The sequence below is a fragment of the Alexandromys fortis genome, unplaced genomic scaffold (assembly GCF_014885135.2).
Source record: "Alexandromys fortis isolate MF-2015 unplaced genomic scaffold, M_Fortis_MF-2015_v1.1 scaffold_82, whole genome shotgun sequence".
Taxonomy (NCBI): Eukaryota; Metazoa; Chordata; class Mammalia; order Rodentia; family Cricetidae; genus Alexandromys; species Alexandromys fortis.
Window position 1 is genome coordinate 4,707,544 of NW_026067963.1, and position 27,299 is coordinate 4,734,842.

Genomic DNA, 27,299 nt, shown 5'->3' on the forward strand with positions numbered 1-27,299 from the left:
TCCCTCCCTCTCTCTCTATCCCCCCCCTTCACCCTTCCTCCTCCATAACCCCCTTAATAAACATTCAACCTCACCCTGCATGTCGTGTCTATCCATGTTTCTGTCTTCTGCCCTCCCGACATGCATCTCCCTGCCTGGGACCAGCCACTGCTCAGGGACCAGCAGCCGTCTCTGCCTGGGGCCCACTGCCTGCCGCCACATGGCCCGCCACCACCTTTTGGGACCTACAGCATTTCTGCTGCCTACTGCCGCGGGGATCTTGTAGCATTTTTTTTAAAAAAAAGAACAACAGTGCTGCCAGCTGGGCACTAAACACTGATCACTTTAGCTAGTAGAGCATGTTTTATAGTCAAACCCTAAAAGATACCGAACAATGTGAAGGTCAGGAATGGAGCTGGAAAGACTAAGATCTGCCGTTCTATTCTCTAGTTTCCAAAGGAGCTTTCTTCAGGAGGGAAGTTTCATGGCTCCCTATAGTCCCAGTTAATTCTTTGAGTATCATCAAAGAGACTGTTACTTTTCCTTACTGCCTGTTTGAAAAACTCCAGAGCTGGATTAGCTCAGTGTTTTAGGCCAACTTTTAGGTTTAAGGACCTGCATCCTACTGGATGGGCTCTGTAGGAGCATTTAAGCCACGCTGAAGGAACTGTTTTCCATAAGAATTGAGGAGAGATGTTATCTCTAACAAAGGGACCAGACAGCCAGGCTCCCCCCTCCCTCTTGAAAAGGAAAGCCTGATGAGCATCTATATAGCCCTGGGGCAAGGAAGAAAGTCTGCATTTAAGAAAACAGTGCCTAGGAAGGTAGATTCCTTCCAAACTTGGACGGCAGATTTGGCAAGAGCAGCCCTGTACTTAATTGGTTCAGGTAGCTTGTCTTCAGAGAGGCAGGAAGCTTGACAGATCGTTGCTGTTGTTGTTGCTTCCCCCAACATAGATTGAGCTTCCACTTGAAAGGGAAGTCCGATGATGTCAATACTTTTCTCCTCAAAGCTTTCTTGCTGTCCTGTGTGACTGAGCCCTCTCTGTCAGTGATGATGGCGTTCATTTCACACCTTCTGTTTACAAGGCAGTGTTTTGAGTCCATCATGTAAGCCCAAGCGATGGTACAATTTCATCATTATAATATACCTGAGAAGGAAACTGAGGTAAGGGCCTAAAAAAAATTAGGCTCAAGTACAATTGTCTGATTTGAAAGCAGGTCATGCTTCTCTTATGAGTTACACTGCTTCTTCTTTTTGATGTTACTGGTACTATATTATTACTGTGAATGAGAATCAACAGTGCTGCCAGCTGGGCACCAAACACTGATCACTTTAGCTAGTAGAGCATGTTTTATAGTCAAACCCTAAAAGGTATAGTGCTAAGCATTTTAAATGAAATATCTCATTCAGTCTGTACAAGTGTTATCTTAAATTTGTCATTGGGAAAGCCAATGCTTGAGTTATCATGTAACTAGCAAGTAAGTAAGCCATTATTTCTACCCAGTTTTCTTAGTGCTGTGGCTCCTATCTATAAACAGCATTTTCCGTTGCCTAGGAGCGTAGTATCTGACAGAGTTCCAAGTCAGCTGTTGTCTCTGGGCTTCTCTGTTAGCCGTTGCCTACATGGCAAATGGAAATGTTTCTAGCAGTTTCCTTCTACATGTTTTAGTGTTTGCTTTCCCTTGATCTTAAGGTTTGAAGGGAAAGAAGAGCAATTCACTTTACAGTGCGGTTAGAAGTTCTCTTTTTTCAAAGACTTTCCTGGTGCTACTAAGCAATAGTGCCCGCTGAGTGGATGGCATCTTAGCATAGTATCGACTAAACTGTCTGTCTTTCCTGGCTCAGGGACCACACTAATGCACCAGAAGCTTCCTGCTCTTTTAAAATGTAAAGACCCTAAAGTTACCTTTACTTTTGGGAGAGTTTGCATTTTGGCGATAGGTTTACTGTGGCTCTTTTCAAATCAGAAGTGCAGGATGACAGACCTCCAGACCAGCATGGCTTTTCATGTTTCTTACTTTAGAAAACTTGGATTTGATTAACTTTTATTAGTGAACAGTATTACGATCAAGGAGAGAATATAGTTTACAAAGTGAGCCCCTGATGTTTATACACTGATGTCAAGTCCTGAGCCATCAGAACCTGCTTCCTTTGGAATGTGATATGTAGCCGTTTGTCATGTTTCCCTGTCCATAACATATGGAAACCCCAATTCTCTCTTCAACCTATGGATGACTTCTATGTTCAGTTTTTAAAAGGAAGTGGGACTGTTTCTTCTATGTTTTTATTAAGAGGAAAGAATTCTGTAGAGAGGTAAGATGCTGAGGTTGGACACAGCTGATATTCAAGTAATGTGCTAATTTGAAAAACCTTGTCTGAGACAAGTATAGTGCTCACTGAATACTGAGACAGGAGGACTGCCATGAGTTAGAGGTTAGCCTCTAACTGTGGAGTACACAGTATATTCCAGGCCAGTGTGAGAACCTGTCTCAAAAACAAAAACCAAACCATAAAAAAAAAAAGAAGTGGGCAAGCAGTCCCACTCTTAACTGAGGAAAGATTGGCATTTGATAACATTTGGGAAAGGAAGAGTCAGTTTTCTTTGATGGAGGATCATTGGTATACTTCACGGTAGGCCCCAAATCTAAGAGTAGTTGACCAGTACAAACTGTCCTGGAAAGGGGGGGCATAAAGAGAGAGACAATGGTGGGGAGGGAGGAAGGGAGGAAAAGAGGATAGAAAGAGGGGTGGAGGGAGGGAGAGGAAGAGAGCATGAAATTGAGTGGGTAGGAAGGGAGTGGTAAGGGTGGACCTAGGAGTTGGGGGAGAGGGTTGAATATGATCTAAATTGTGTGAAATTCTCAAATAAGTAATAAAGAATATTAAAACAAAACAAAACAGGGCTGGTGAGATGGCATATGAAGTAAAGAAAGGCACTCGTCACCAACCCTAATGACCTGAGTTCAATCTCCAGGACCCATAAGGTAGAAGTAGAGAAACAGCTCCTGTTAGTTGTCCCCTGACTACCACGTACATGCTGTGGCACATTAACACACACACACACACACACACACACACACACACACTTTTAATAAAAAAAACTTTAAAAAACCCACAACTCATACAAGCAAGCAAACAAACAGAACCACAAAACATTGTCTACAAATTCACTTCAAACAGAATTTCGGTTCGATGGAGGTAATTACAAAAGATGTATGGCCTCTTTCCTTTTGTGGCGATTGCTGCATCACAGCCGCCAAAACAAAGTTCAATCCATCTGTGACTTCTGACCAAAGCAAGAACCGCAAATGGCATTTCCACGCACCTTCTCACATTCAGAGAAAAAGCAAGGCTTCACCTCTTTCCAAAGAGCTGAGGCAGAAGTACCATGTTCCACCTATGCCCATTCGAAAGGATGATGAAGTTCAGGTTGTCTGAGGGCACTACGAAGGCCAGCAGATTGTCAAAGTGGTCCAAGTGTACAGGAAGAATATCATCTACATTGAACGAGTGCAACAAGAAGGCTAATGGCACAACTGTCCATGTGGGCATCCACCCCAGCAAGGTCATTATCACCAGGCTAAAGCTGGACAAAGACCACAAAAAGATCCTGGAAAGGAAAGCCAGGTCTCAACAAGGAGGAAATGAGAAGGCAAATACAAGGAAAAACCAACTGAGAAAATGCAGGAGTAGGGGCATCTCACACACAGCTTTCATTAAAGACTGCTTAAGTTAAAAAAAAAAAAGCCTGGCTTTTAAAATGTCCACATTTCACTGTTATTTGCTGGTCATTTGTTAATTCATTTTGTCTTCATTCATTCAATATCAATAAAGCTGTGCCTCAGAGATGAATAAGATGCGTCCCTTACAGTAAGTGTAGTTCATTGTCTAGTAGAGCTTTAAGTCTTCCTGTTGATGCAGTGAATGAGACTGACTATTCCCAAAAAGAGAGTCAGGCTCTCAGATTTTGGGATTGTTGAAAAAAAGTTATGTGAATTATTTCTTTTCCTTCCCTCCCTTCTTCCCTTCTTCCTTCCTTCCTTCTCATTTCTCTTTCTTTCTTTCTTTCTTTCTTTCTTTCTTTCTTTCTTTCTTTCTTTCTTTCTTTCGGCAGAGTTTCTCTGTGTAACCTTGGCTGTCCTGGAGCTCACTCTGGAGACCAGGCTGGCCTCCAACTCAGAGAGCCACCTGCCTCTGTCTTTCCAGTTCTGGGATTAAAAGTGTGTGTTACCACTACCCAGCTCAAATTGTATTTATAAAGTAATCTTTTATTCAATATTTTTGGAAAACAAATGTAGTCTTTTGTTGGGGTAAGATATATGAGAGCCAGGTGCCTGGCAGTTCAGCATGCCTGGCAGTCTTGAGGGGAAGGTCTCTGTGCAGAACAGGTGCAAGATATTATTTATACAAGTATTCTGACATTTAGTAAGAATTTGCATTAGGGGTGCAAAGAAGAGTGTTTAGATAGCTTTCATGAACTTAAACAATTATTTTGCCTTATTTGTTTGGTTTTATTTTTTGGAGACACAGTCTCCCTATGTAGCACAGGCTGTAAGGAATTCACTATGTAGCCTAGAGTGGGCTCCAACTCAAGGCAATTCCTTGCTTCAGCCTCAAAAGTGCTTGTATTATAGGTGTGAGCCACCACACTTAGCATTTTTCTAGTCTTTATATATGTGAATCAAATTATGTTTCGATTACACAAGTATAAAGACGTATACAGCACAGACTATCCAATTTCCTGAAAGAAAAAACTAGTCTGTACACCAGCCTAAATCTTCGAAATCATGTGGCCATTTTCAAACCACACGAGAATTTAACTTTCTAATACGAGGTTTCCTTGTAAAGTGTCATTAGGCAAGGGGTGTATAATTTCAAAGCATCCCTTCTCCCAATCCCCAATATACGGAGCTGCCTCACCTAAGGTTATGATGGAACTGTAGCGCCGGGATCTGAGAACTCACTCCCGGAACGTTTGTGTCGCGGCGCCTGGCTTCCAGCCGGTGCTCTTTCACGAAGGACCATTCCGGCCAAGTGCCTGTTGGTAGGATCCTGCTTGACGTCGGGTCTGGGGGGAGCTGTAGGTGGTAGTGGCTGAATCCGGCGTCGGGGTGGAAAGCCAAAGTTGAGGAGACGCCATGGACGATCAGGGCTGCCCCAGATGTAAGACCACCAAATACCGGAACCCTTCGCTGAAGCTGATGGTGAACGTGTGCGGACACACTTTGTAAGTCTGGAGACCCTGGAGACCCTGGATTCCTAGGGTGGGAGGACAGTCCTGGGAGACGCTAGGAGGCAACTCCGGGGGGAATAAAGGGTGTGGTTAGTTTCTGCGTCGAGGGGGGAAATGGAAAAAGGCGGAGTTGTTCTTTTAAAAGATCTGTAGCCGCTTGCCCCGAGCGTCTCTGGCCTACTTTGAACTTGGGAGCTTTGATTGTGGCACCTGCTTTTCCAACCAGTGAAAATCTCAACCGTTTCCATGCCTTGTGTTGTTAACTAGACTCCAGACTTCTGGCTGAAAGTGTGGGGGATTGGAGTGTTTAATTCCTTACGAAACGTTGTTGTTGTTGTTACTGTGGGTGTATACTGTTGCTATTGATTGAATGGATTAATTGGAAAACCTTCTCTGTGTGTGTATGAGTCCTGATGTATTCGGTTGGACCTTAATCGTGTAAAGGAAATACAGACTCTAGGCAGTTATTTTGGAGATAGGTAATGGTTGGCTTTTATTGGGTGCATATTATATTCCAGTCACTGTAGCGTTTTACCATAAACAATGTCATGGTGAGTTTATGTGGGTACCATTCCCCTCAGCATAGGACATGATCCTGAGACTTCCCAGCACCGTCGATCTTGAGAGTCTAGAACCCAGAAAGTGGCTCTAGGAAGTAAATGCATTTTGGTTGCTTGATGGGGAAAGGAGGGAGAGTGACCTGTGTATTTTGCATAAGTGCAGAATTTGGTCAAAGTGTCAGTCAGAGTTTTATGGTGAAGTGGTTTAGTAAAAGGTGGGTTGAGGTTAAAGGTACTATAAAATGTTCAGCATGTATATTCCTGTAGTTTCAGTCTTCTTATGAAAGGTAAATCACAGTGTGATAAACAACGTTTTTAGGCATGAATTGCACAATGGACAGTATTTATAATTGCCATAATAGGATTGTTAATTTCCTTAATCTGTTCCTTTTCCCAATTCACCTTTATTTTGCTTCAGACAGTGCAGCTTGACTGAATGGTTTAAGATTAAAAATACAGTAAATGTAGTCAACTGGAATACACGAACAATGGAAATGAGGGATACTGTTGGTATATTATCAGGTACTTGTAAAGACTAGACCTCAATTGGTAGTCCAGGCTGGCCTTGAACTTTAAATTCTTCTGCCTAAAAGTTCTGGAATTTTGGACATGTGCTACTGTGACTGGCAGACTATTAGGTTTTTGGAGCAGTTTTGTTTAATTTCTCTGCAATTTTTCTTTGAAATACACACACATATTTGTATATATACTTACATTTGTGTATATATATAAAATATGTATACACACATATAAAATGTATTGAGATCATATCTTTCATTACCTACTTTATTCCCCTTCTTTTCCCTTTGAACTTCTTTCCAAATACTCCACCAGTGACTGCACCATTGAAGATGCTATTCCCCCATCCCATCACCTAGACACCCCCTCTGTGATGGGATGTAGAAGGGCAGATGTCTATTGCTGCTGTGTGCTAAAGATTGAAATAACTGGGACATTTCTAGATGACAGTATTTCATGGAACTCCTCCCCATCTCTGGCTTTTAACATTCTTTTTGCCAGTCCCAAAATGCCCCCACCCCCATGGGTGTGTGTGTGTGTGTCTGTCTGCCTGTCTGTCTGTGATATAGCTATCCCATTTTATTTTCTGTTGTACCCAATAGTTAGTGATGGAGTTGTCCTGCTGAAGAGTCTGAATTTTGTTTGCTGAATCTCTTTGGCTTTGTTTACTGTGTTTTTCTGTCCTTTGTATTATATCTGAATTGTTAATTATATTGAGTTTTATCAGAGTAATATCTAATTAAAACATTTGTTGGTTAGACTAATTAAGTAGTGTTCATTTATTTTAAGTACTATATTGTAGTGCCCAAATTAGGAAACAGCACCCTCTTTGGGCAGAAAACTTTGGAGAAGGCATTCATTCTTGGGAGTTGTTAGAAGACTTATGGGTATCCTCCATGGGTCTCTGGTCAAGGAACTCCTGCATTCTGAATTACAGCTTCACCAACTGATCTCCGTCTATTCAGTAAAGCATAACTGATGTGCCTTTTAAAGACTTTTATTTATTTATTTTATGTGTATGGGTGTTTGCCTGCAATGTGTATCCATGCACCAAGTGCATGCAGAAGAAGACATTAGATCCCCTGGGACTGGAGCTGCAGATGGCTGTGAGTTGCCATGTGATGCTAGGAATTGAACCCAAGTCTTCTGGAAGAGCAGCAAGTGCTTGTGTGCTCTTGGCTGTCTCTTTAGTACTTTTTTTTACTTAAAAAAATTTTTTTTGAGACATCTCAACCTATGTGCTATATGCCTATGTTACCAGGAATGTGTCTTGTAGCTAGACAAACCTTGAATTCTTGATATTCCTGCCCTAATTTGAATGCTGGAATTATTAGCTTTGTGCTAATGTGTGTGTGTGTGCACGCGCAAGTGCACCTATGTGAGTATGTATATACATGGAGGCCAAAGGATGCCCAGTGACCTGCTGTATCATTCTCTGCCTTATTCCTTTGAGACAGGGTTTCTCATTAAGCCTGAAGCTAGCTAACTATCCCTCTTAGTGCTCTGGCTACAGGGGCCTAAGGCCATGTCCAGCTTCTTTCTGTGGGTACTGGTATCTGAGTCAGGTCCTTGTGCTTGCACAGCAAGTGTTCTTAGCTACTGAGCCAACTCCAGCACCTCTCTCCCCTCCCCACCCTGTTTGAGACAGGATTTTGCTTTGTAGCTCAGCTGGCTGTGAACTAACTAGGTAGCCTAGGCTGGCCTCAAACTCAAGATCCTCCTCTGTTGGCCTCCAGAGTGCTGATATTGGGGCATACGCAGGCGGGAACTTTGGTGACAGAAGGTATCCTAGGGTATTTGGCCTTATGGACACCTTTTAGAACATTTATTTGTTTGTTTGTTTATTTATTTATTTATACGCGTGTTTTACCTGTATATATGGAGTCAGATCTCTTGGAACTGTAGTTAGAGATAGTTGTTTGTTGTAATAGGAGCAGCGGGGCTGCTTCCCCAGCACCCCGGCCGCCTGGCTAGCTTATGCCCGAAATAACAACACACAAACTGTATTCATTTAAACACTGCTTGGCCCATTTCTATCTAGCCTCTTCTATGCTGACTCTCGCACCTGGACTAGCCCATTTCTAATAATGTGTGTAAGCACCCCAAGGTGTGCTTACTGGGAAGATTCTAGCCTACGTCCATCCTGGGTCGGAGCTTCATCGCGTGTGTCTCAGAGAGGAGCTATGGAGTCTCTGAGCTCACTTCCTCTTCCTCCCAGCATTCTGTTCTGTTTTCTCCACCCACCTATGTTCTAACCAATAAAATGGGCCAAGCCAGTTTCTTTATTAGCCAATGACCTTCCTCCATCAGTTGTTGACCACTGTGTGGGTTCTGTGAATTGAACCTGGGTTCTCTGGAAGAACATCCAGTGCTGTTAACCACTGAGTCATTTCTGTGGTCCTCAGCACTTCCTTTCTATGAAGTCATGTTATCAAATTTGTGCCCTAAGAGTCAAACAGATAATAGGAAATTTTATGTTAAATTTTAAGAATTATTGGTTAATATGCAAATTATTTTATTCTGTAAGAGCCCGAAACAATGGCATATTAATTGCTTAGCCCTTTAGATTACAAGTAGAAACAGAAATAAAATTGGTTTTTTCATCACTTCTTTCTTTGGTGGGCATGAAGTATATCTAACAAGTATTATGATAGCCTTCTTGACTCTCCATCCTAGGTTGGCTATTTAATGTGTACGTTTAGTGAAAATTAGTCATTCATTCTAAGGCTGTGAGGGATTGCTTGAGGCACAGTTAAGTAAATTTAAGAATTTACTCTTACCTATGAAGAGATATTGCCAATATTCTACATAAAAAATAAATAGTTTCTTGAACTGGCAATATGGCTCAGTGGGTAATTGTGCTTGCTATCAAACCAGGTGACTTGAGTTTGATCCCTGGGACCTACATAGTGGGAGTAGAAAATCCAACTCCTGCAAGTTACTCTCTGATCTCCAAGACACACTCTCTTCCCCCAAGTAAGTAAATAAATGTAATAAAAAATGGTTTGTTAGGTTTAAGGTTTAGGAGTCTGGCAATTTGCTTCCTAATTTACTTAGCAAGTGGAGCCTAAAATGGTATATGGAATGAGAATAATTTAGCGAGAAGCCTGGAGATAGTTTGTGCTAAATCTATTTTCAAAGACAAAAAAAACCCAATAAGTTATTAGTTATTACTCTTTAGTAATTGATATTTTTTGTAGGCTTTCTTGTACACTCAATAAAATTGCCAGGTCATTGATTCCTAGACTTGCCTCATATTAAAGAATCATCTGGGATGTCTATTTAAAATACAAACTTCCGGTCCCTGTTACAATTTTTTCTCAGGGTGAGGTAGGGAGAAAACCCATACTTTATATTACTTATCTAGGTGAATTTTGTGCTCAAATTGTTTTTAAACATTACTAGGGTTGTTGTATAACAGAGAATGGCAGGCATGGTTTCTGTCTTGCCACCTATAACCCCTGTGTTTTTAGCTCTTTTGAGTGACCCAGAGGAAATTAGCTTGTATTTTTACAAGGAAAATTTAGTTATAAAAATTTGTAATTGACAAGCTGGAGAGATGGCTCAGTGGTTAAGAGCAGAGAACCCAGGGTCAGTTTCTAGCACCCACATGATGGCTCACAACTGTCTGTAACTCACAGTTCTGGGGATCCAACATCCTCACACAGATATTCACACAAAACACTGAAGCACATAAAATTAAAAAAAAAGAAAGAATAAAATCATTTAAACATTTCTAATTGAGGCATGAAAGTGGCTTTATGTTATTCTTTTAAATAATCTACTTGTTATAAAGTACTATTTGTTGCTAGGCAGTGGTGGCTCACATCTTTAATCCCAGGATTGGAAGGCAGAGGCAGGTGAATCTATGAGTTTGAGGCCTTCCTGGTCTACAGAGTAGTGAATTCTGGGATAGCCAGAGCTGTTACACTGAAAAACCCTGACTTGTAAAACAAACAAACAAACAAACAAAAACAACCAAAAAAAAAACTATTTGTTAAAGAAATAATAAACAGAAACGACATGTGTGGTGCAAAATTTGGGAGGCAGAGGCAGGTGCATCTCTATGACTTTTCTTTTTCAATGTAGTCTTGGCTGTGCTGATCTCAAACTGATAGAGAGCCACCTGCCTCTGCCTCCCAAGTTCTGGGATTAAAGGCATTCACCACCATACATGACCTGATCTCTGTAAATTTGAGGCCAGTCTGGTCTACCTAGTTCCAGGCTAGCCAGGGCTATTTAGTGAGACCCAAAAAGAAGAAACAGAAACACGAGCTTGAAATCTTGCAACCAAAGGAAAAGGGCCTTTGATTAGTGGATACATCTTAAACTGATGAAGGTAAGCACCAAGGAACAAAATGTTTGGTGATTTCAAATGCATAAATGAGGTGTAAGTCAGCCACTGAGGAAGAGAAGGGGAGGGCCTCTTGGGAGAGTCTGATGTGGCTTAGTAAGGAACTTTGTACGAACGTACAAGCGACAGGAAGCTGGAAGACCCGATAATTAGAAATTAGTAGGGTCTTCGCAATCTTGCTAATACTCCACACCCACCATTCTTTTCAGACATACAGGGAAACGAAAGCCCATTCCAATCTTTTGTGTATACATTTGATAGGGATTATTCAATTAAATTTTAATCATATTTGCTAAATAAGATTCTATGAAGGTTGCATTCTGTACTTTTCTATGTTTAAAATGAAAATAGCATAAGAGGAAAATACTATATTATCAAATTAAGTTTCATCTACTTAGAACAATTCTCTCTTTACATTTTGTTTTAGGATATTAATTTAGATACTAAGAAAGAAACACGGCCAAAACTTTAAATGTTCAGTCATGGTTTTGTGGGCTATTGCTGCATTTTGCCACGTCTTTATCCTTGGCATATGATATACTAACAGTGTCGGTATTTATTTTATAATTATAATTAGATAACAAGAAGGCTAAATGAATTTTATCACTTTTGAGAAGAAGTAATTTCAATACCTTCACTTTTTGTATTTCATTTCAAGTTGTGTATCAAGAGATATTCTTTGTGTACAGATATTATATATGTGCAAATATGTATATGAATGCTCTATAAATGGAAAAGACAATGTAAAGTTTAATGAACTTCAGTAGAAATGCTTTGGAGTGTTAGATTTTTATTTAAGTAAACATGTAAAAAACAAGAATTACTTTGAGATGAAGGCAAATGGAATATATATTCCCTTTTTTTAGAACACAAATATAGTGGCTACATCATTGAAAATTAATGAGGGCTCCATCAATATGGTGCAGTGTCTCTGCACTGTGGATTCATATATATTTTATGAGCCTGCTGTTCTACTTCCAGGTCTCTGAAGCAAACTGCGTCTGACATTAACTCTGATTTACTTGTAAACAACTCATCCCATTTAAATAGAAACGCTTTGAAATCTACCAGTATTCAATATAGTTTCTTCATAAGTAATCCAATAATATTTACTTTGTTGCTATAGCTAAGTTGTTTTTAAACAAACAATACTCAATTTTTAGTGTTGTTTCAGATTTTGCTAAGTAGGTCATGTTTAATTGCTATTTTAAAAATGATTACTGGGGCTGGACAGTTGGCTCAGTGGATAAGGACATTTGTTGTTCTTGCAAAGGACCAGTGTTCAGTTCTCACCACCCTCTCAGGCACAATATGCATGTGGTGTACAGACAAACATGCACACCAAACACTCATGCACATAAAATAACAAAATAAATAAATCTAAAAAAATTATTGCTGAAGAGTGTTGGTGGCTTATCAACTTTAATCCCAGCACTTGGGTGGCAGAGGCAGGTGAATTTTTATGAGCCTAGTCTATAGAGCAAGTTCCAGGACAAGCCAGGGTTATGCCTAAAAAATAAAAAAAATCAGTGAATATGGTGTTAATAAATACAAATTCCATATCTATATGGAATTTACCTTATGCCAAATTGATGGCAAAGGGAGCTGCATTTGACACTAATAAGCAAATATACATACATACATACATACATACATACATATGTGTGTGTGTGCATGTGCTCACCTGTGCACACACAAGGATTTTGCTCTATCACATTCCACTTTGTGCTCTTGAGATGGAGTTTCTTGCTGATCTGAAGCAAGGCTGGTGACTGTCCAGTCCCAGCAGTCCTGTGTTCTCTCCCTAGGGCAGGTAGCTGTGCCTCACTTTTTATGTGGGTGCTGGTAGTTTGAACTCAGTTTCTTCTTCTTGTGCTGTTGAGCCATCTTCCCAGCCCTTATTGGAAATATTGGGCAATAGTTTTTAAAAACTAATTTATTTGTTGAGACATGGTGTTAGGAATGGCAGCTTAGCCCTGAACTCACCATGAAGCTATGGAACATTTTGAACTTGTTTTCCTCTTGCCTCTACCTGTCTAGGGCTAAGATTTCAGGGATGCACCACCATACCCCATTTACCTGGTGCTGAGGGGTTTGTGCATGTCAGGCAAGGGCTGTTAGCCGAGCTGCATCCCAGTGCCAGTAACATTTTAAAGACAAAAAGATTTGTATCCTTAGTTGGGCATGGTGGCCTGTACCTGTCATCTTAGCCCTGGGAAGGCTGAAGCAGGAGGATAGCAGATTGTAGGCCATCCTGAATTACATAGCAAGACTTTGTCTCACGAAGGAAAAGAAAAGAATGCTTGCTTAAGGTAATTTAAATATATTTTAAAAACCTAAAATATATTTTGAAGTAGGTTTTTTCTGCATTATTTAGATTATGAATGTCTTGTTTATATTTCAGTTACTCATTAATGTTTAATTCCTTTTGGAGGTTAATTGCAAAAAACAATCTAATCTATATAATGTGCTGCAATTAAATGCAAAATCATATACACTATAGTGGGAACCCTGTCGATGATAGCAATCATCATGACTAGGGTAAATTTAGTGCTTCTAACTTTTCCTTGGAAAGTACATTGCATTTCTTATTTATTTCATGTGTTTTGGTTTTATATTATTTGAAAAGAGAATGGAAATTATAACATACGTTATGTGAAGAAGTTACTGTATAATAAACTAGGAACTAATGAAAACATGGTCCAAGCAGATTTATTGCTATGGTGTTTCATGAAAGAGTCCCAAGAATAGATAAGCTCCAGAGTTTATGTTTTTCTTTCTAGGCACTGAAGTTGGGGTGTGGGTGTAAGCACCTGTTCTACCACTGTAGAGTCAGGTGAATCTCTGTGAGTTTGAGGCCAGGCTGGTCTGCATAGTGAGTTCCACAAAACAAAACAAAGTAAAAATAAAAATCTTATCTTGGAAGTGCCATATTCAGTTATATGGTAGTGAGTCTTTTAGATGGGGAAAGGGTTTGTATAGAAAATGTACCTGGAAGTTGTTATTGGTTACTTAGCACAAGAAGTAAAATTTCTCCAAATATTTTGAAATTTTATTTTATATAATATTGATGCTATTTCTTTTCTGAATACTTAATGAAATCTGCCAATACAAGTTTCTGGGCCTGTGTTTTTTTTTTTTAAGGGAAGGTCTTCAAAAATTTAATGCCTTTAACATATATATATATATATGTGTGTGTGTGTGTGTGCATATATATATAGTATATAATGTTGTCTTGTCGTTTTCTCAGGAATTTGCTTCTTTCTAAGTTTTTCATGGTAGTCTATTGTTTTAATGTTTATAGATTTGGGAGTCATTTTGTAGATTATCTATTGGGATTGGACTTCACAACTCTGCATTTTCGGAGTTTTGAAGATTATTAATGCTTTGATTAGAAAGTATAAGTATATACGTAAAAGTATAACAGGGTTACTCAGTGTAACCCTGGCTGTCCTGGAACTAACTCTATAGACCAGGCTGGCCTTGAACTCATAGAGATCTGCCTGCTTCTGCCACCACCACCCGACGACGGCAACTGTGGAGTCTTTAGGAGTGGTGCCTTTCAGGCAGAAGTAGACCACAGGGAAGGGATTTGAGGTTTCTTAGCCTGGACCTACTTCTTGTTGCTGCTCTGCTTCCTGAATGGGAATGCAATGTGACCAGCCAGTTTCTGCTCCTGATACTGTGACTTCCCTGCTGGTCAATGCCTTCCCCTCCACGAACTCTTTTCCTCTGGAATAGTAAACCAAAACCCAAACCATACTGAACCAAGCCACCTTTCTCCCTGAGGCTTTGTTTGTTTTGTTGTTTAGGTCAGGATGTTTTGTCAGAGCAGCAGAACAGAAACTCATACTCCCTCCTTTGCCTTCCAGGCTTTCTGTTGTTGCTTTAACAGTGCTATATTTAGATTCTGGCATGCACAGAAATTTAGGGATGAACGCAGACAAGGGTGAGTAGGTCTGTACTCAGCGGGAGTGACTAAAGTTGAGATCAAGCATAAAAAGCAAGCTTCACCTGGTGGTGGTCACTCACGCCTTTAATCCCAGCACTAGGGAGGCAGAGGCAGCCAGATCTCTGTGAGTTCGAGTCCAGCCTGGTCTACAAGAACTAGTTCCAGGACAGGCTCGAAAGCTACAGAGAAACCCTGTCTTGAAAAACCAAAAAAAAAAAAAAAAAAAAAAAAACAAGCTTCATGTTCACGGTGAATTTCAGCAGTTCTTAGTGCAGAGGGCACAATTCAAAGAGGGTTTCTTGAAGGGGGTCACACACCAGTTTTCAAGAGATACTTTCTATAGTGTTAAAGTCTCCGTGTGGATCAAGCCAAGGCAAGCAGTAGACCTGGTTCAGGTACCCAGCTCCCAACACCAGCCTTTTTAAAAAATATTTTTATTATAAACTGGGTAAGGTGGCAAATGCCTTTAATCCCAGTGGATCTCTGAGTTCGAGGCCAGTTTGGTCTATAGAGAGGCGTTCCAGAACAACCACGGTTATACAGACAGACCCTGCCTTGAAAAAGAGCCAAAAAAAAAAATTCTTTCTATCAAGATAAAATGATTTATTGCAGGTATCCTTAAATCTTGGCTGTATAATCAGGCACAATTTAAGTATATTAGAATTTTAAGTAATGCGGCTTTATGCATAACAGTTTTCTAATCAGTGACTGAATGATAAAATCATCTCTTTTTAGCTCAAATTTTTATATTCTTCTATAAAAAGAAAATATTTTTATTACTCCAAGAGCAGCCTCTACTTACTTAAATTTTATTAGAAGATTATAATGTTATTTTGAAGGAAATAAATATTCTAGTTAGATATTATTTAAGTAATAAAAATCGAGAGGCACTCACAGTGGTGCGTGCTTCTAATTGTAACCCTTGGTATGCTGAGACTAGAGGTTATAAGTGTGAGGCCAGCCTGAGCATTGTAGCCAGACTCTGTTTTAAAATCAAAACCAAAGCCAAAAATTGAAACCACTTTCTTTGTTCAGATACTGTGAGAGAAACTGAAATGTTTCAGTTTGATTAAAACTGCACACAGTTTTTGTATGGTTGAATAATGTATTGTAAATGGGTTTTATAAACTTAGGCATTAATGAAATGGTATGACTATATTAGTTTGAAATCTGCAGAGATGGAGTCAGAGTGCACCTTTGCCTTTCTTTTCTTCAGTTCTGGATCCCGAGGATCCATTTGCTACTGTATGTTTCTTACAAGGGCTGATGCTTTTCCTGTGGTACAAACGTAGGCAGCCATACTTTGGCTAGCTCTTCCTGAATTGCTCCGCAGCGACTTATGAAAGTGCTGTTTCACCTCCACCCCCCCCCCCCAGACACTTTGGCTACACTTGGGGTTTCTCAAAAGCTCTGTTACTGTTAACTGATTCTTCTGTTATCTGGTGTCTTTGTATTTCATAGCAAGTTTCCAATGTGAAGCAAATAAATACATTTTTAGCTTGAAATTGTTTAACTCTCTGAGTAGGAACGCTCTATTGGGAAAGGAATTGTGTGATGGCTGTTGTTGGTAAGCACCTGACACACCTCCCTCATTTCTGTGGAAGTGTCATATTTCAGTCACCAGGGGATCTATATTTTGGGCAGCTGGAAAGCAGGAAAAGGAAAAAAGACTTTCATGGCTGGAAGAAAGTACATTGTGCACCCACCTAGTACCAGACTCGGTTCTTTTTCCAAAGAAAATGGCTTCCACACAGTGACTCAGCCTCTTGTGGCCTTACCAGGACCAGGTGCATTATTGATTTTCATCATGGCAGTCTTGGTGTTTCCATACCAAAACAAATGGAAAATGGCCAGACATTTGCACAATTTGGTTGTGAGACTTGCTAGATGAACGTAGTTCTTGGTATAATGTGTATGTTACTTTTCTGGGCATAGATTGTGCCTCATGATCTCCTTACTTAATTTAGACAATGAAGCTAAGTGTATTTTAAGAGTGGGAAAGATTCCCTGTACAAAAGCTTTCCACACACTAGATTCTAGGAATAGTCCTCTTCAGATTGTCCTCTGGGGTGCCCTGTTGTTTGATTGACCTTCATATCCTAGTACCAAATACAAGTTTGAGTTTCATCGAAGTCAAACCTTTCAGAATAAACCTGAAGTAGGAACTCTTTGGGGTTGGAGCTATATAGCTCAGTGTAACAGCACTTGACTGATATGTTCTGGGTTTGTTCTCCGACACCAACACTAGACAGACAGACAGACAAACGTATACACACACAAGCACACCCATAAACACACAGACACATAGAGATATATACACAGACATACAGATAGATACACAGTCACATGGACAGATGCACAGACACAGACAGACACACATACACACAAAGAGGAACAGATTTCTGAGTAAAAACTAATCACTTTACTAACTGAGGAAGAGAGTTAGTGCCTCCTGCTTTAAGATGGTCTCTTTTTCAGGTTTATAAATTGTTTAATTCATGGATGAATTAATTTCGTGTTTGTGCATATGTATGTGTGCGAAGGTCAGTTCATAACCTGCAGTTCTTGAGCTTCGGTCACCAAGCTCAGCATAGGTGCTCTTAGTTGCTGAATTATATCTCTGGCCAAAAGTCTTTATTTTTTTAAAGATTTAACAGAATGTTAACTATCATATCAAGCATAATATATTTTATTTTGATACTTAGTGGATTTAGGTGTTGTCAGATAGTTGAAACAAAACTTTTATTTTGTGGGTTTTTTTCTTCTTTATCACTGGAAATTGAACCTTGTATATGCTGTGTATGTGCTCTCTCTAACACTGAGCCAGCCAGGGGTAAATGTCTGTGTAAGGTTGTGTTTTCCTTGTATATACTTTAGTGAGTACTATTAGTGTCAAATGAATTTAGCATTACAGATGATCTTATCTTTTGTCCTGAGTATTAGAACTCTTTGGTTATTAAGTATCACTCTTAGTAAAAATTTTATAGTTGTTTTCCTTTATTATATCTTGTTTATAGTTTTATGTGCATTTTTAACCTATATTTTTTGTGGAAGTTAACAATTCTTTTTTGACTGGGATAAGATTATCTAGTTTATGAACTCCTATCAGGATCTCATCATATAGCCTTGGCTAGCCTTGAACTTATAGAAATCCATCTGGGTGCTGGGATTAAAGGTACCACCATGCCTGACCCCATACATTGTGTTTTTTAAAACACATTTATGTTTTCCATTTTCCTGTATTTCTATTGATTCTATTTGTCTTAAGTGTCTTTTCTTTCCCTGTTAGAGCCATCCATTTCCCTCTCCACAAAGCAGATCGCCACTGTAATTTGAGCCAGTAACTTGAAGTTCCGGAGAGCAAAGTTTGTTTTAGTTGGGCCTGGTGCTGCAGGCCTGTCATCTTAGCTACTTGGGAAACTGAGGCAGGAGAATCATAAATTTAAGCCTTGCCTAGGATGCAGAGTAAGTTCAAGATCAATCTGGGTAGCTTACTTAAATTATGTCTCAAACTAAAAAGTTAAAACTGAGCCCTGGCAGAATTGCTCAGTGGGGAAGGGTTCTATCCTCTGAGCCTGATAATCTGAGTTTGATCCCCTGAACCTTCAGGTGGAAGGAGAGAAGCAACCCAAGAAACTTGTTCCACACTTGTGCCATGCCATGGCATATATGTGAGCCTACATTCATACCTGCACACACGTACAAATAAATTAATAAAGATTTAAAATGATTTTTAAAAGGTTAATAAACAAGGATTGAGCCTATATATAGCTGTATGTGGAATGCCATAAGACCCTAGTTTTAAACACCAGTAATGCGCGCTCTCTCTCTCTCTCTCTCTCTCTCTCTCTCTCTCTCTCTCTCTCTCTCTCTCACACACACACACACACACACACAGATACACAGGTGTCCACATGTTCTACATCTGAACATGTAAGTCTCATCTTCATGACTTTTGAAAAGTGCTTTCTTCAATAGTGTCTAAAGGGTTTTAGTAGCTTCAAATGGATTAGCAAGACAGGATGATGGAAAAAGTCTTAAGGAACGGACACTTTTGTATGGTAAAATGGTTCTATATATTATGGTATGTTTTAAATATGGATTTCACATACTTTTTTTGTACTTCATCAAAAATTAAATTATGACCTTCACTTGGTCAGAACAATTTACTGAGCTGTGCAAGATCATGTACATACAAAGCTAAAGAAGACACAAAGTTTGGAGCAGCTTAGAGGTACAGTGCTTGCCCAGCTTGGATGAGGCCTTGAGTTCAAGCTCCAGTGCAAGCAGGGCAGGAGGGGATTGGTACCTAAAAGATCCGAGAAAAGAAAACTCTACGTGGTTTTTTTCTTATTAGCTCAGTTTGCAATTGAATTTATCAGCTGCTGTATAGGGGGTAGTTTAGTACTTTGTAGAGACTTCATAAAACCCAAAGGCTTCCCATAAATTATCTGGCTGACACAATTTATTTTAATGGATAAGATTACAGATTTTTTTTTGCTTTTAGGATTTATGGTATTGGAATTTTACAAATTCAGAGTTGGCCTCACCTCCCCCCAGTTAAACAAAATTCATGAAGTTAAGAAACTCATATCTAAGGAGTTAGGCCGTGCAATTTTTGTTAGTTTTGAAGCAGATTCTCTTTTGAGGTTTGACAAGCACATTTGTTTGTTCATCGCTTGTCTTGTTAGTGTGTGGATGAAATGGCCATCACTGTGTTGCTGAGCTACAACCCATATCATTTGAAATTATGAATGAGCTTCTTATTTTCCAGTATGAATAGATATTTTAATTTCTTAGCTTTTTGTGTTGGAAGAGATCTCAGAGAGTTTCCATTCCATGCTTTTATTTTATAGATGAATAAACCAGGTTACCAAGGCATTAAGTGATTGGTCAAAATCTCTGGTCTAAAGCATTTTGTATGTTGGAATCCACTGAGACTTAATGATAGGGACTTAATGCTGTCTGGCTTCAACATTACTTGGCAAACTCCCAATTTATTAATGTGTTCATTGTATCTTGTGCTTTCATATGTCATTTAATGATCAAGTAGTGAAAACTCAGAATTTACAGTGAGTTGTAATTGAGCAGTCATTTTTCTAAACCTATCATTATCTGTAATTTAGAAACACAATGACCAGGAAGCAGTATTAATGTAAGCATAGTTTAATAAGTTCATATTAATCCATCCAGTAAAGCATAACATTTTAACATACCTTTCAGAGCCACAGTGATGGGAAAAATGTTGGAATTGCTTATTGTCAAAACAAAAAGTGCTTTAGAGATGGCTCCTTAGGAAGCTGCTCTGCTGCATGTAAACTAGTTTGACTTAAGCGCCGAGAGATGCAGTCACATGGGCTTATCTGTCAGTGGCAACTGTTGACTGTCTGCCTTTACATTTAATGCAGGTGTTGGTGAGTTATGATTCTCAACTTGTCACTTGGTGTGGCCAATAATTACTTTGTAGTTATAGACACTATTATATTCAAAGACTTGCCTTTTAATGCAGTGATACCCAACTTATTCTTTTAGTCTAACATAATAGTTGTGTCATACCATGCATACAGAACTACTGTATATATATTAAATGAATATTTACATATAATATCATTAATAGCAATAATCTTGAAGTCCAAAATAGAGAACAAACAGCAAACACTTACGTTGTCCAGTGTTGTGGAAAGCCTCCTTGCCTAGAGCACCCATTAGTCTGAAGTGTGACGCTCTCTTTTCCCTCATTTACAACGTTACATTTGTGGCTGAAGTCACATGGCCCTTTGCTAGGGAAGCTCTGTTGTCAGTCTGTCAGGTAGCAGAGCTAATTGTCTTTTAACTCTACCCTGTCTGCCAGCTGTCCAGCAGGCTAGTAAATAGATAAAGCTTATCACAAGAGGTTAGGAGTTAATGGTCTGGTTCCTTTGGAACCCAGACTCTTGGCCACTTGCTTTATGTCGAGTGTGAGGAGGACATGAACTGCTGAGAGGGAAGATTTGAGACGGATTTAGGAGGTGGTTGAGATGTGCTGATCAGAACTCCGAGACTAAGGAATAGTGTGCCATGGTTTGTCACGTTTGGTTAGGTCTTTTTATATAGCCCAGGCTTGACTCAAACTCTTGGCAGTTATGTTGCCTCAGCTTCCTAGATGCTAGATTTACAGATATATGCCACCATTCCCTGATCACATTTGGAATTTTGGTAGTTATGCGAAAAATGGAAAATTTGAAGATTTAGTAAAAGTCTTTCTGGAATAGGGCTGATGAGATATAGGTAGATGAACAAGCAAATCAATTAGCAGCCATGGTCGGTGAAATAGTATCCCAGGCGGTTATAGAAAGAGGTAATTAGGAGTGAACTATAATTAGAGAATGAAGTATAAATTGTGACAGGGATCTGATCATCCAGATCAAAGGGGACACCAAGGGGTAAAGAATTGGCAGCTCTGGCTCAGACTTAGGCAGAGTTTGGAACGTGACCTAGCAGGCTGGTGCTTCTCCAGTACTGGAGAAGATAATGGCCACAAGATGTTTAAACAGTTAGGAACTGCGGTGATTTCCTAAAATGATAATGGAAAAAGATACAGTCAGGATTTTGTTGCTCAAGGCTGCTGTTTCTGATTTCTCTGAATATCTTGCTGATCTAAACACTGAGTTTTGTTCGGTTTTGAACTTTTGCTTTTTTTTTTCTATTTTCTTTCTTTCTTTTTTCCTTTTTTTCTTTTTTTATGACAGGGTTTCTCTGTGTAGCCCTGGCTGTCCTGGAACTCATTTTATAGACCAGCTGGCCTCGAACTCATGTAGATCTGCTTGCCTCTACCTCCCAAATGCTGGAACTAAAGTTGTGTGCTACCATGCCCAGCTGAACTTTTAATTTTTAATGGGATTATGATTCTAGGAGAGATTGGAGGTAGCCTTAATTAAGTGTACAATTCTTAAAATCTGTCTCCAAAATTTAGACTTGTAGTCTGAAAAAATATAGAATCCTAACATGTAAAAGTAAAAGGATAACTTAAATGCTTTTAAAAAATGGATTTAATATTCTAATTTTTGGTTTTATTATCTTAAACTTTTCATATTAGTTGTGTGTTTGAGTATGGGTGAATGCACATGTCCCATGCATACATGTGGAGGTCAGAGGACAATCTGTAAGAATTGGTTTTCTCCTCCAATCACATGGATTTCAGGGTTGAACTCAGGTCATTGTTAGGCAGCTAGCACCCTTTAACTGCTGAGCTATCTTATTGACCCTATTTTTTAATTTCCTTCCTTCCTTCCTTCCTTCCTTCCTTCCTTCCTTCCTCCCTCCCTCCCTCCCTCCCTCCCTCCCTTCCTTCCTTCCTTCTTTCTTTCTTTTTGGATTTTCGAGACAGGGTTTCTTTGTAGCTTTTTGGTTCCTGTCCTGGAACTAGCTCTTGTAGACCAGGCTGGTCTTGAACTCACAGAGATCTGGCTGCCTCTGCCTCCCAAGTGCTGGGATTAAAGGCGTGAGCCACCACCGCCCGACCTATTTTTTAATTTCTTAATTTTAGTTTTAACTGTAGTATGAGTGTGTATGTATGTAAATGAATGCGCATTCTGTGGAGATCAGAGGCTGATGTCAAATATCTTCCTTAATCGCTCTGTGTTTTGAGACTGAGTGTTCTTGAACCCGGTGCTTCCTGATTGGCTAGATTGGCTGACTAGTAAACCTTGCTTGCCTTTGCTTCTTTTGGCACATGGGTGTTGGGCATACAAACCACACAGGTCCTTATGCCTGTATGGCAGATACATTACTTTAGCCTGATAATATTCTAAGAAGACAATGTAATTAATATAACAGGAGTTCATCGCTTAAATAATCCATACTACTTCCTCTTCCTCTCATTTTCAGTGCCTCGTTTCCCAAAATCTTTTTGAGAAATGCTCATATATAGGACAAACAGTAGGTGAGTGAATATTTAATGCTAATTATTATATGATTTTAGATTTATTCCATGGGACTTTTATTAATATAGTTTAATAATCTTATTATTAAAAACAATGACCTGAGTAGATATTTGTTAGAACTTCATATATAATTGAAAACTTGAAACAACATGAGAGAATAGACAATCTTTTTTGCTCGTTTTTGCTTTTTGAGGCAGGTTTCTCTGTGTAGCCCTGGCTGTCCTGAAACTCACTCTGTAGCTCAGACTGGCCTCAAACTCACAAGAGATCTGCCTGCCTCTGCCTCTGAGTGCTGGAATTGAAGGCTTGTGCCACCAACACACAGCTAAGAATAAATATTCTGTAAGAACTAGGAGGGCTGAGAATATAGCTCAGTTGGTAGAGTGATTGCCTACCATGAACAAGGCCCTAGGTTTAATCTCAGGCTACCAACAAAAAATAAACCAAAAACAAAATGAGAAAAGTGGGCAAGGCTTATGCCTGTGATCTTAGCACTTGAAGCTGGGACCGGAAGATGTAAGTTTAAGCCTGGGCTACACTCACTATGTTAGTGAGTTCCGGGTCATTCTGTGCTATAGTATGAGGGACCCTATTTTAACTTTCCTTGCCTTGAAAAATTAAAAAGTAGTAAGGTAATATGAAGGAAATATGTTCAGTAGTAAAAACTGTTTCTAAGTAAACCAAGTTTCCAAGCTTCTGTGTTAATGTGTAGGTTGTTCAGAGCATTGTTTCTTTTAGATGAACATTTAAAATACAGCAACAGATGAGGGCAATGGTTTCCATATGCTTCTGGAGGTGTTAACAGTGCACGTTTAGATTGGAAATGCAGTATAACCTGCGCTCTGTTTTGGAAGGTGAGGAAAAGAGCATGTCACGGTAATATTTACAAGTAACCCTGTGCTTCGTGGATTTGTAACTTCAGTTTTATGAGTTTCTGGAAGCTGCAAATCATTCCTCCACAAAGCGTAGTCTGACATATGTGCTCTGTCTGGACCAGTGTTTCCTCCACTACGAACTGGTTATCCCTATGGACTCTCTCTTAGGTAACCTATATTGGTAGGGAGGATTCAGCCCAACTTGCAGCTCAATTTGAAGAGATTTAAATTATCTAAATTGGGGAAGTAAATAAAAGCTAAGCAGCAATTTCATCACTTTAGGTTTTCCTAGTCATCTTGAAGGCAGGGACAATGATGTTTAATACTGTGTGGTGTGTGTGTATACGTGTGTCATGTGCTTGCATGAGGAGGGACCCAGATGTTTGTGCTGCTGTGTGTTACATGGATGCTTGATGTTGATGCTGAGTGTCGCCATTGCTCGCTACTGTATATATTGAGACAGGGTCTCATTGGGCTCATAGCTTGCCGACTCAACTGCTATAGCTAGTCAGCTTTCTCTAGGAGTCCTGTGTCTCTCCTTCCCACACACTGGATTGCCGGGCTGCTGCCTCCATGGCCGGCTGACTTTTATGGGCATGATCTGAACTCAGGTCCTCACAACTGCACAGCAGGTGCTTTACCCGCTGAGCAGCTCCCCAGCCTCCTCTTTGGTTGATTTAAAAGCCTAGCTTCGCTTATTAAAATTCTGTCATGGTCTTTATAAATAGTGTGACCTTCAGAAAGACAAGGGAAAATTGCAGTCGTTTTCAAGATATGTCTGTGCAGGGTTTTTGTAACCTTTTAAGTAACAAATTTATTAAAAAAGTTGGGACAAGAAGGGAAATAGAACATCCTAGGATGGTTTGAAGAGTACTATTATTCCTGAAATGTTTGTGTCACAGTAATGGTACTGAAGGTTTTATATTTATTGTCTCATTTAGCATTTTTAAAAAGGGTTTATTTATATTTATTATTATTATTTTGACACTTTCCCCCTTTTATTGAAAATAGATTTTTTTTCCTCACATATATATCCTGATTATGGTTTTCCCTCTCTTTACCCCCAGTTCCTCCCACCTCCCTTCACATCTGGATCTACTTCTTTTCTCTGTCTCATTAGAAAACAAGTAGGTGTCTAAGGGATAATAATAAAATATACTATCATATATTAAAATATTATAAAACACAGCAATAACTAACCTATCAGAGTTGGACAAGATAGACAAACAAGTGGAAAAGAGCCCAAGAGAAGGCACAGGAATCAGAGACCCAATTGTTTCTACATTCAGGAATCCTATAAAACACTAAACTGGAAGCCATGATATAAAGATAGAGGAGTTCAGGCCCTGTATATGCTGCTTCAGTCTCTGAGTTCATATGAGCCCTGTTAGAGAGCATTGTTCTCGTGGTGTCCACCATCCCCTCTGGCTCTTATACTCTTTCCTCTTTCACTTGCACAGGTTTCCTGAGTTCTGAAGACAGGGATTTGATGGAGATATGCCAAGGTCAATCATTCTTTATGTGATGTCTGACTGTGGGTCTCCGTATTTGTCCCCATCTGTTGCAGGAAGAAGCTTTTCTGATGATGGCTAAACAAGGCACAATGTATGTGTATAGCAGGATGTATTAGGAGTCATTTTATCACTACTTTTTTGTTTGTTTATTTTAGAACAGTAATATTTCTTTTTACCCTAGGTCTCTGGGCTTAAGTTTCTGTCCTTGGTCACCCAAACAGTGTTGGGTATGGGTTTCATCTTAAGTCAAATCACATATTGGTTGGTTACTGTAATCAGAGACTATTCATTTGTTTCCCGGCCACCCAGACCAGAATAATCACATAGAAACTATTTACAACACTGTTTTGGCCAATAGCTTAGGAATATTCCTAGCTAGCTCTTATATCTTAAATTAACTTTTTTTTTTCTTTTGGTTTTTCGAGGCAGGGTTTCTCTGTAGCTTTGGGAGCCTGTCCTGGAACTAGCTTTTGTAGACCAGGCTGGTTTCAAATTCACAAAGATCCACCTGCCTCTGCCTCCCGAGTGCTGGGATTAAAGGCGTGCACCACCACCACCTGGCTAAATTAACCCATTTCTATTAATTTATGTATCACCACAAGGTTGTGGCCTACTGATAATGTTCTGGCATCTTTCTCCTTAAGCAGCTACTTGTTGTCTACCTGACTCTGCTTCTTTCCTCTTCTATCTCAGCTTGGAATCCCTGCCTTGCTGTATTCTTACCTGCCATAGGCCAAAGCACCTCTTTGTTAGCCAGTGGTAATAAAACATATTCACAGCATACGGAGGAGAATCCCACATAATTTCCTCCTTTCTGTCTAAATAAAAAGGAAGCTTTTAACTTTAACAAGGTGAAATTATATATAACAAAACAGGTGTTAAAAAAATTACAATTACAATGTACAGTCTATTTGTATCTAGAAAGTTTCATATATAATTTATCTTTTATCATAACTAGGGAAAACTATAACTATCTGTCTTCAACTCCATCAAAGACCCCAGAAGAATATAATATTACCTAAGTAAACAGGAAATGCATTGTAAGCAACTTCCAAAACTCTAGAATTAACAGGGATATCTTGCTGCCTGGATAGTCACCAATGTTCTTCTGTAATATTGGGGCATCTATCTTCAGTCTACAGGCCCAATGTATCCAGCAGAATTTTCCAAGAAGAAGGAAATTTGAAAGACTGTTTTGCCTGTATTGTGTATTGGCAGTTTGTCAGTCACTTTCTTCTGTGTCCTGCAGAATGTCTGGCAGACTCTTTCATGAAGCAGGAACCCTGAAGGCCTGTCTCACCTTTAGGCAAGTTCAACAGTCATTTTTCTGTGGGTACTACAAGTTCACTTTATACAACATACCTATAAGCAGTCCAGGCAAGACAGTTTCTTGCCCAAATGGCTAGCCTTGTCACATCGAAGGCAAATTCCATAATGAGATTCTTCAGTGCCCATCCACCTCTCTGAAGTGTAATCAGTGATGCCAGAAGCAGGCATGTTTCATTGTCGAGAAAAGTCTAAGTTTTTAAAACCTTTCAAATGCCATATTCTGTAGGTGGAGATGGAGCGGCGGGCTGCTTCCTGCCTCCCAGCTCCCGGCTGCCTGGCTAGCTTATGCCCCGAAATAACAAGACACAAACTGTATTCATTTAAACACTGCCTGGCCCAATAGTTCCAGTCTCTTAGTGGCTAATTTTCACATCTTGATTAACCCATTTCTAATAATCCATGTAGCACCACGAGGTGGTGTCTTACAGGGAAAAATTCAGCATGTCTGACCTGGCGGCTGAATCCATGGCATCTGCCCTGGAGAGGAGAGGCATGGCATCTGGCTCACTTCCCTTCTTCCCAGCATTCTGTTCTGTCTACTCCACCTTCCTAATTTTCTGACCTATCAGGCCAAGCAGTTTTTTTTTATTGATTAACCAATGAAACAACAGATTGACAAATGACCTTCCCACATTATGTAGGTCTTTGAAGTGTTGAAGATTTTCTATCTAACTGAAATATATCTCTGTATCTAGAAAACATAGCATGACTACAAGTTTGACTACTATAAATAACTATCTATTAATCTGTAATTTTAACTGTACACTACATTATTAAATAAGCTGTATAAATATAATACCATAAACAAGAGTAGAAATATAATATAGCAAAATTGTCCTTAAATTTGTATCAATAAACCAAAGTCCATATCAATGTTTCTTTTAAAGAATTGACTGTGATCATTTAACCATTTATAACCTAACTCCTTTTAAATGAAAATAAACTTTTATAAATAATCATTTTGGAAATTTAGGCATAGTTTTCTCCAAATTGCTTCCTGTTGTTTGTTGGGCAAAATATTTTTAGGGTTCATGGAGACCTTTCTGGGGATCTTGTTC

At 39.4% G+C, this 27,299-nt stretch overlaps 1 protein-coding gene across 2 annotated transcripts in view; it reads left to right on the plus strand.

Moving 5' to 3' along the window:
* Positions 1-4,998: 4,998 nt before the first annotated feature.
* Positions 4,999-27,299, plus strand: part of Mnat1 (MNAT1 component of CDK activating kinase) — a 120,275-nt gene continuing 97,974 nt past the window's right edge. Inside the window, exon 1 of one of the 2 annotated variants that reach the window (XM_050153691.1) lies at positions 4,999-5,210. In XM_050153691.1, the coding sequence (XP_050009648.1) occupies positions 5,122-5,210 (89 nt within the window). In that variant the 5' untranslated portion in view covers positions 4,999-5,121. The remainder of the gene's footprint in view (positions 5,211-27,299) is intronic. The other variant, XM_050153689.1, reaches the window with a different exon arrangement.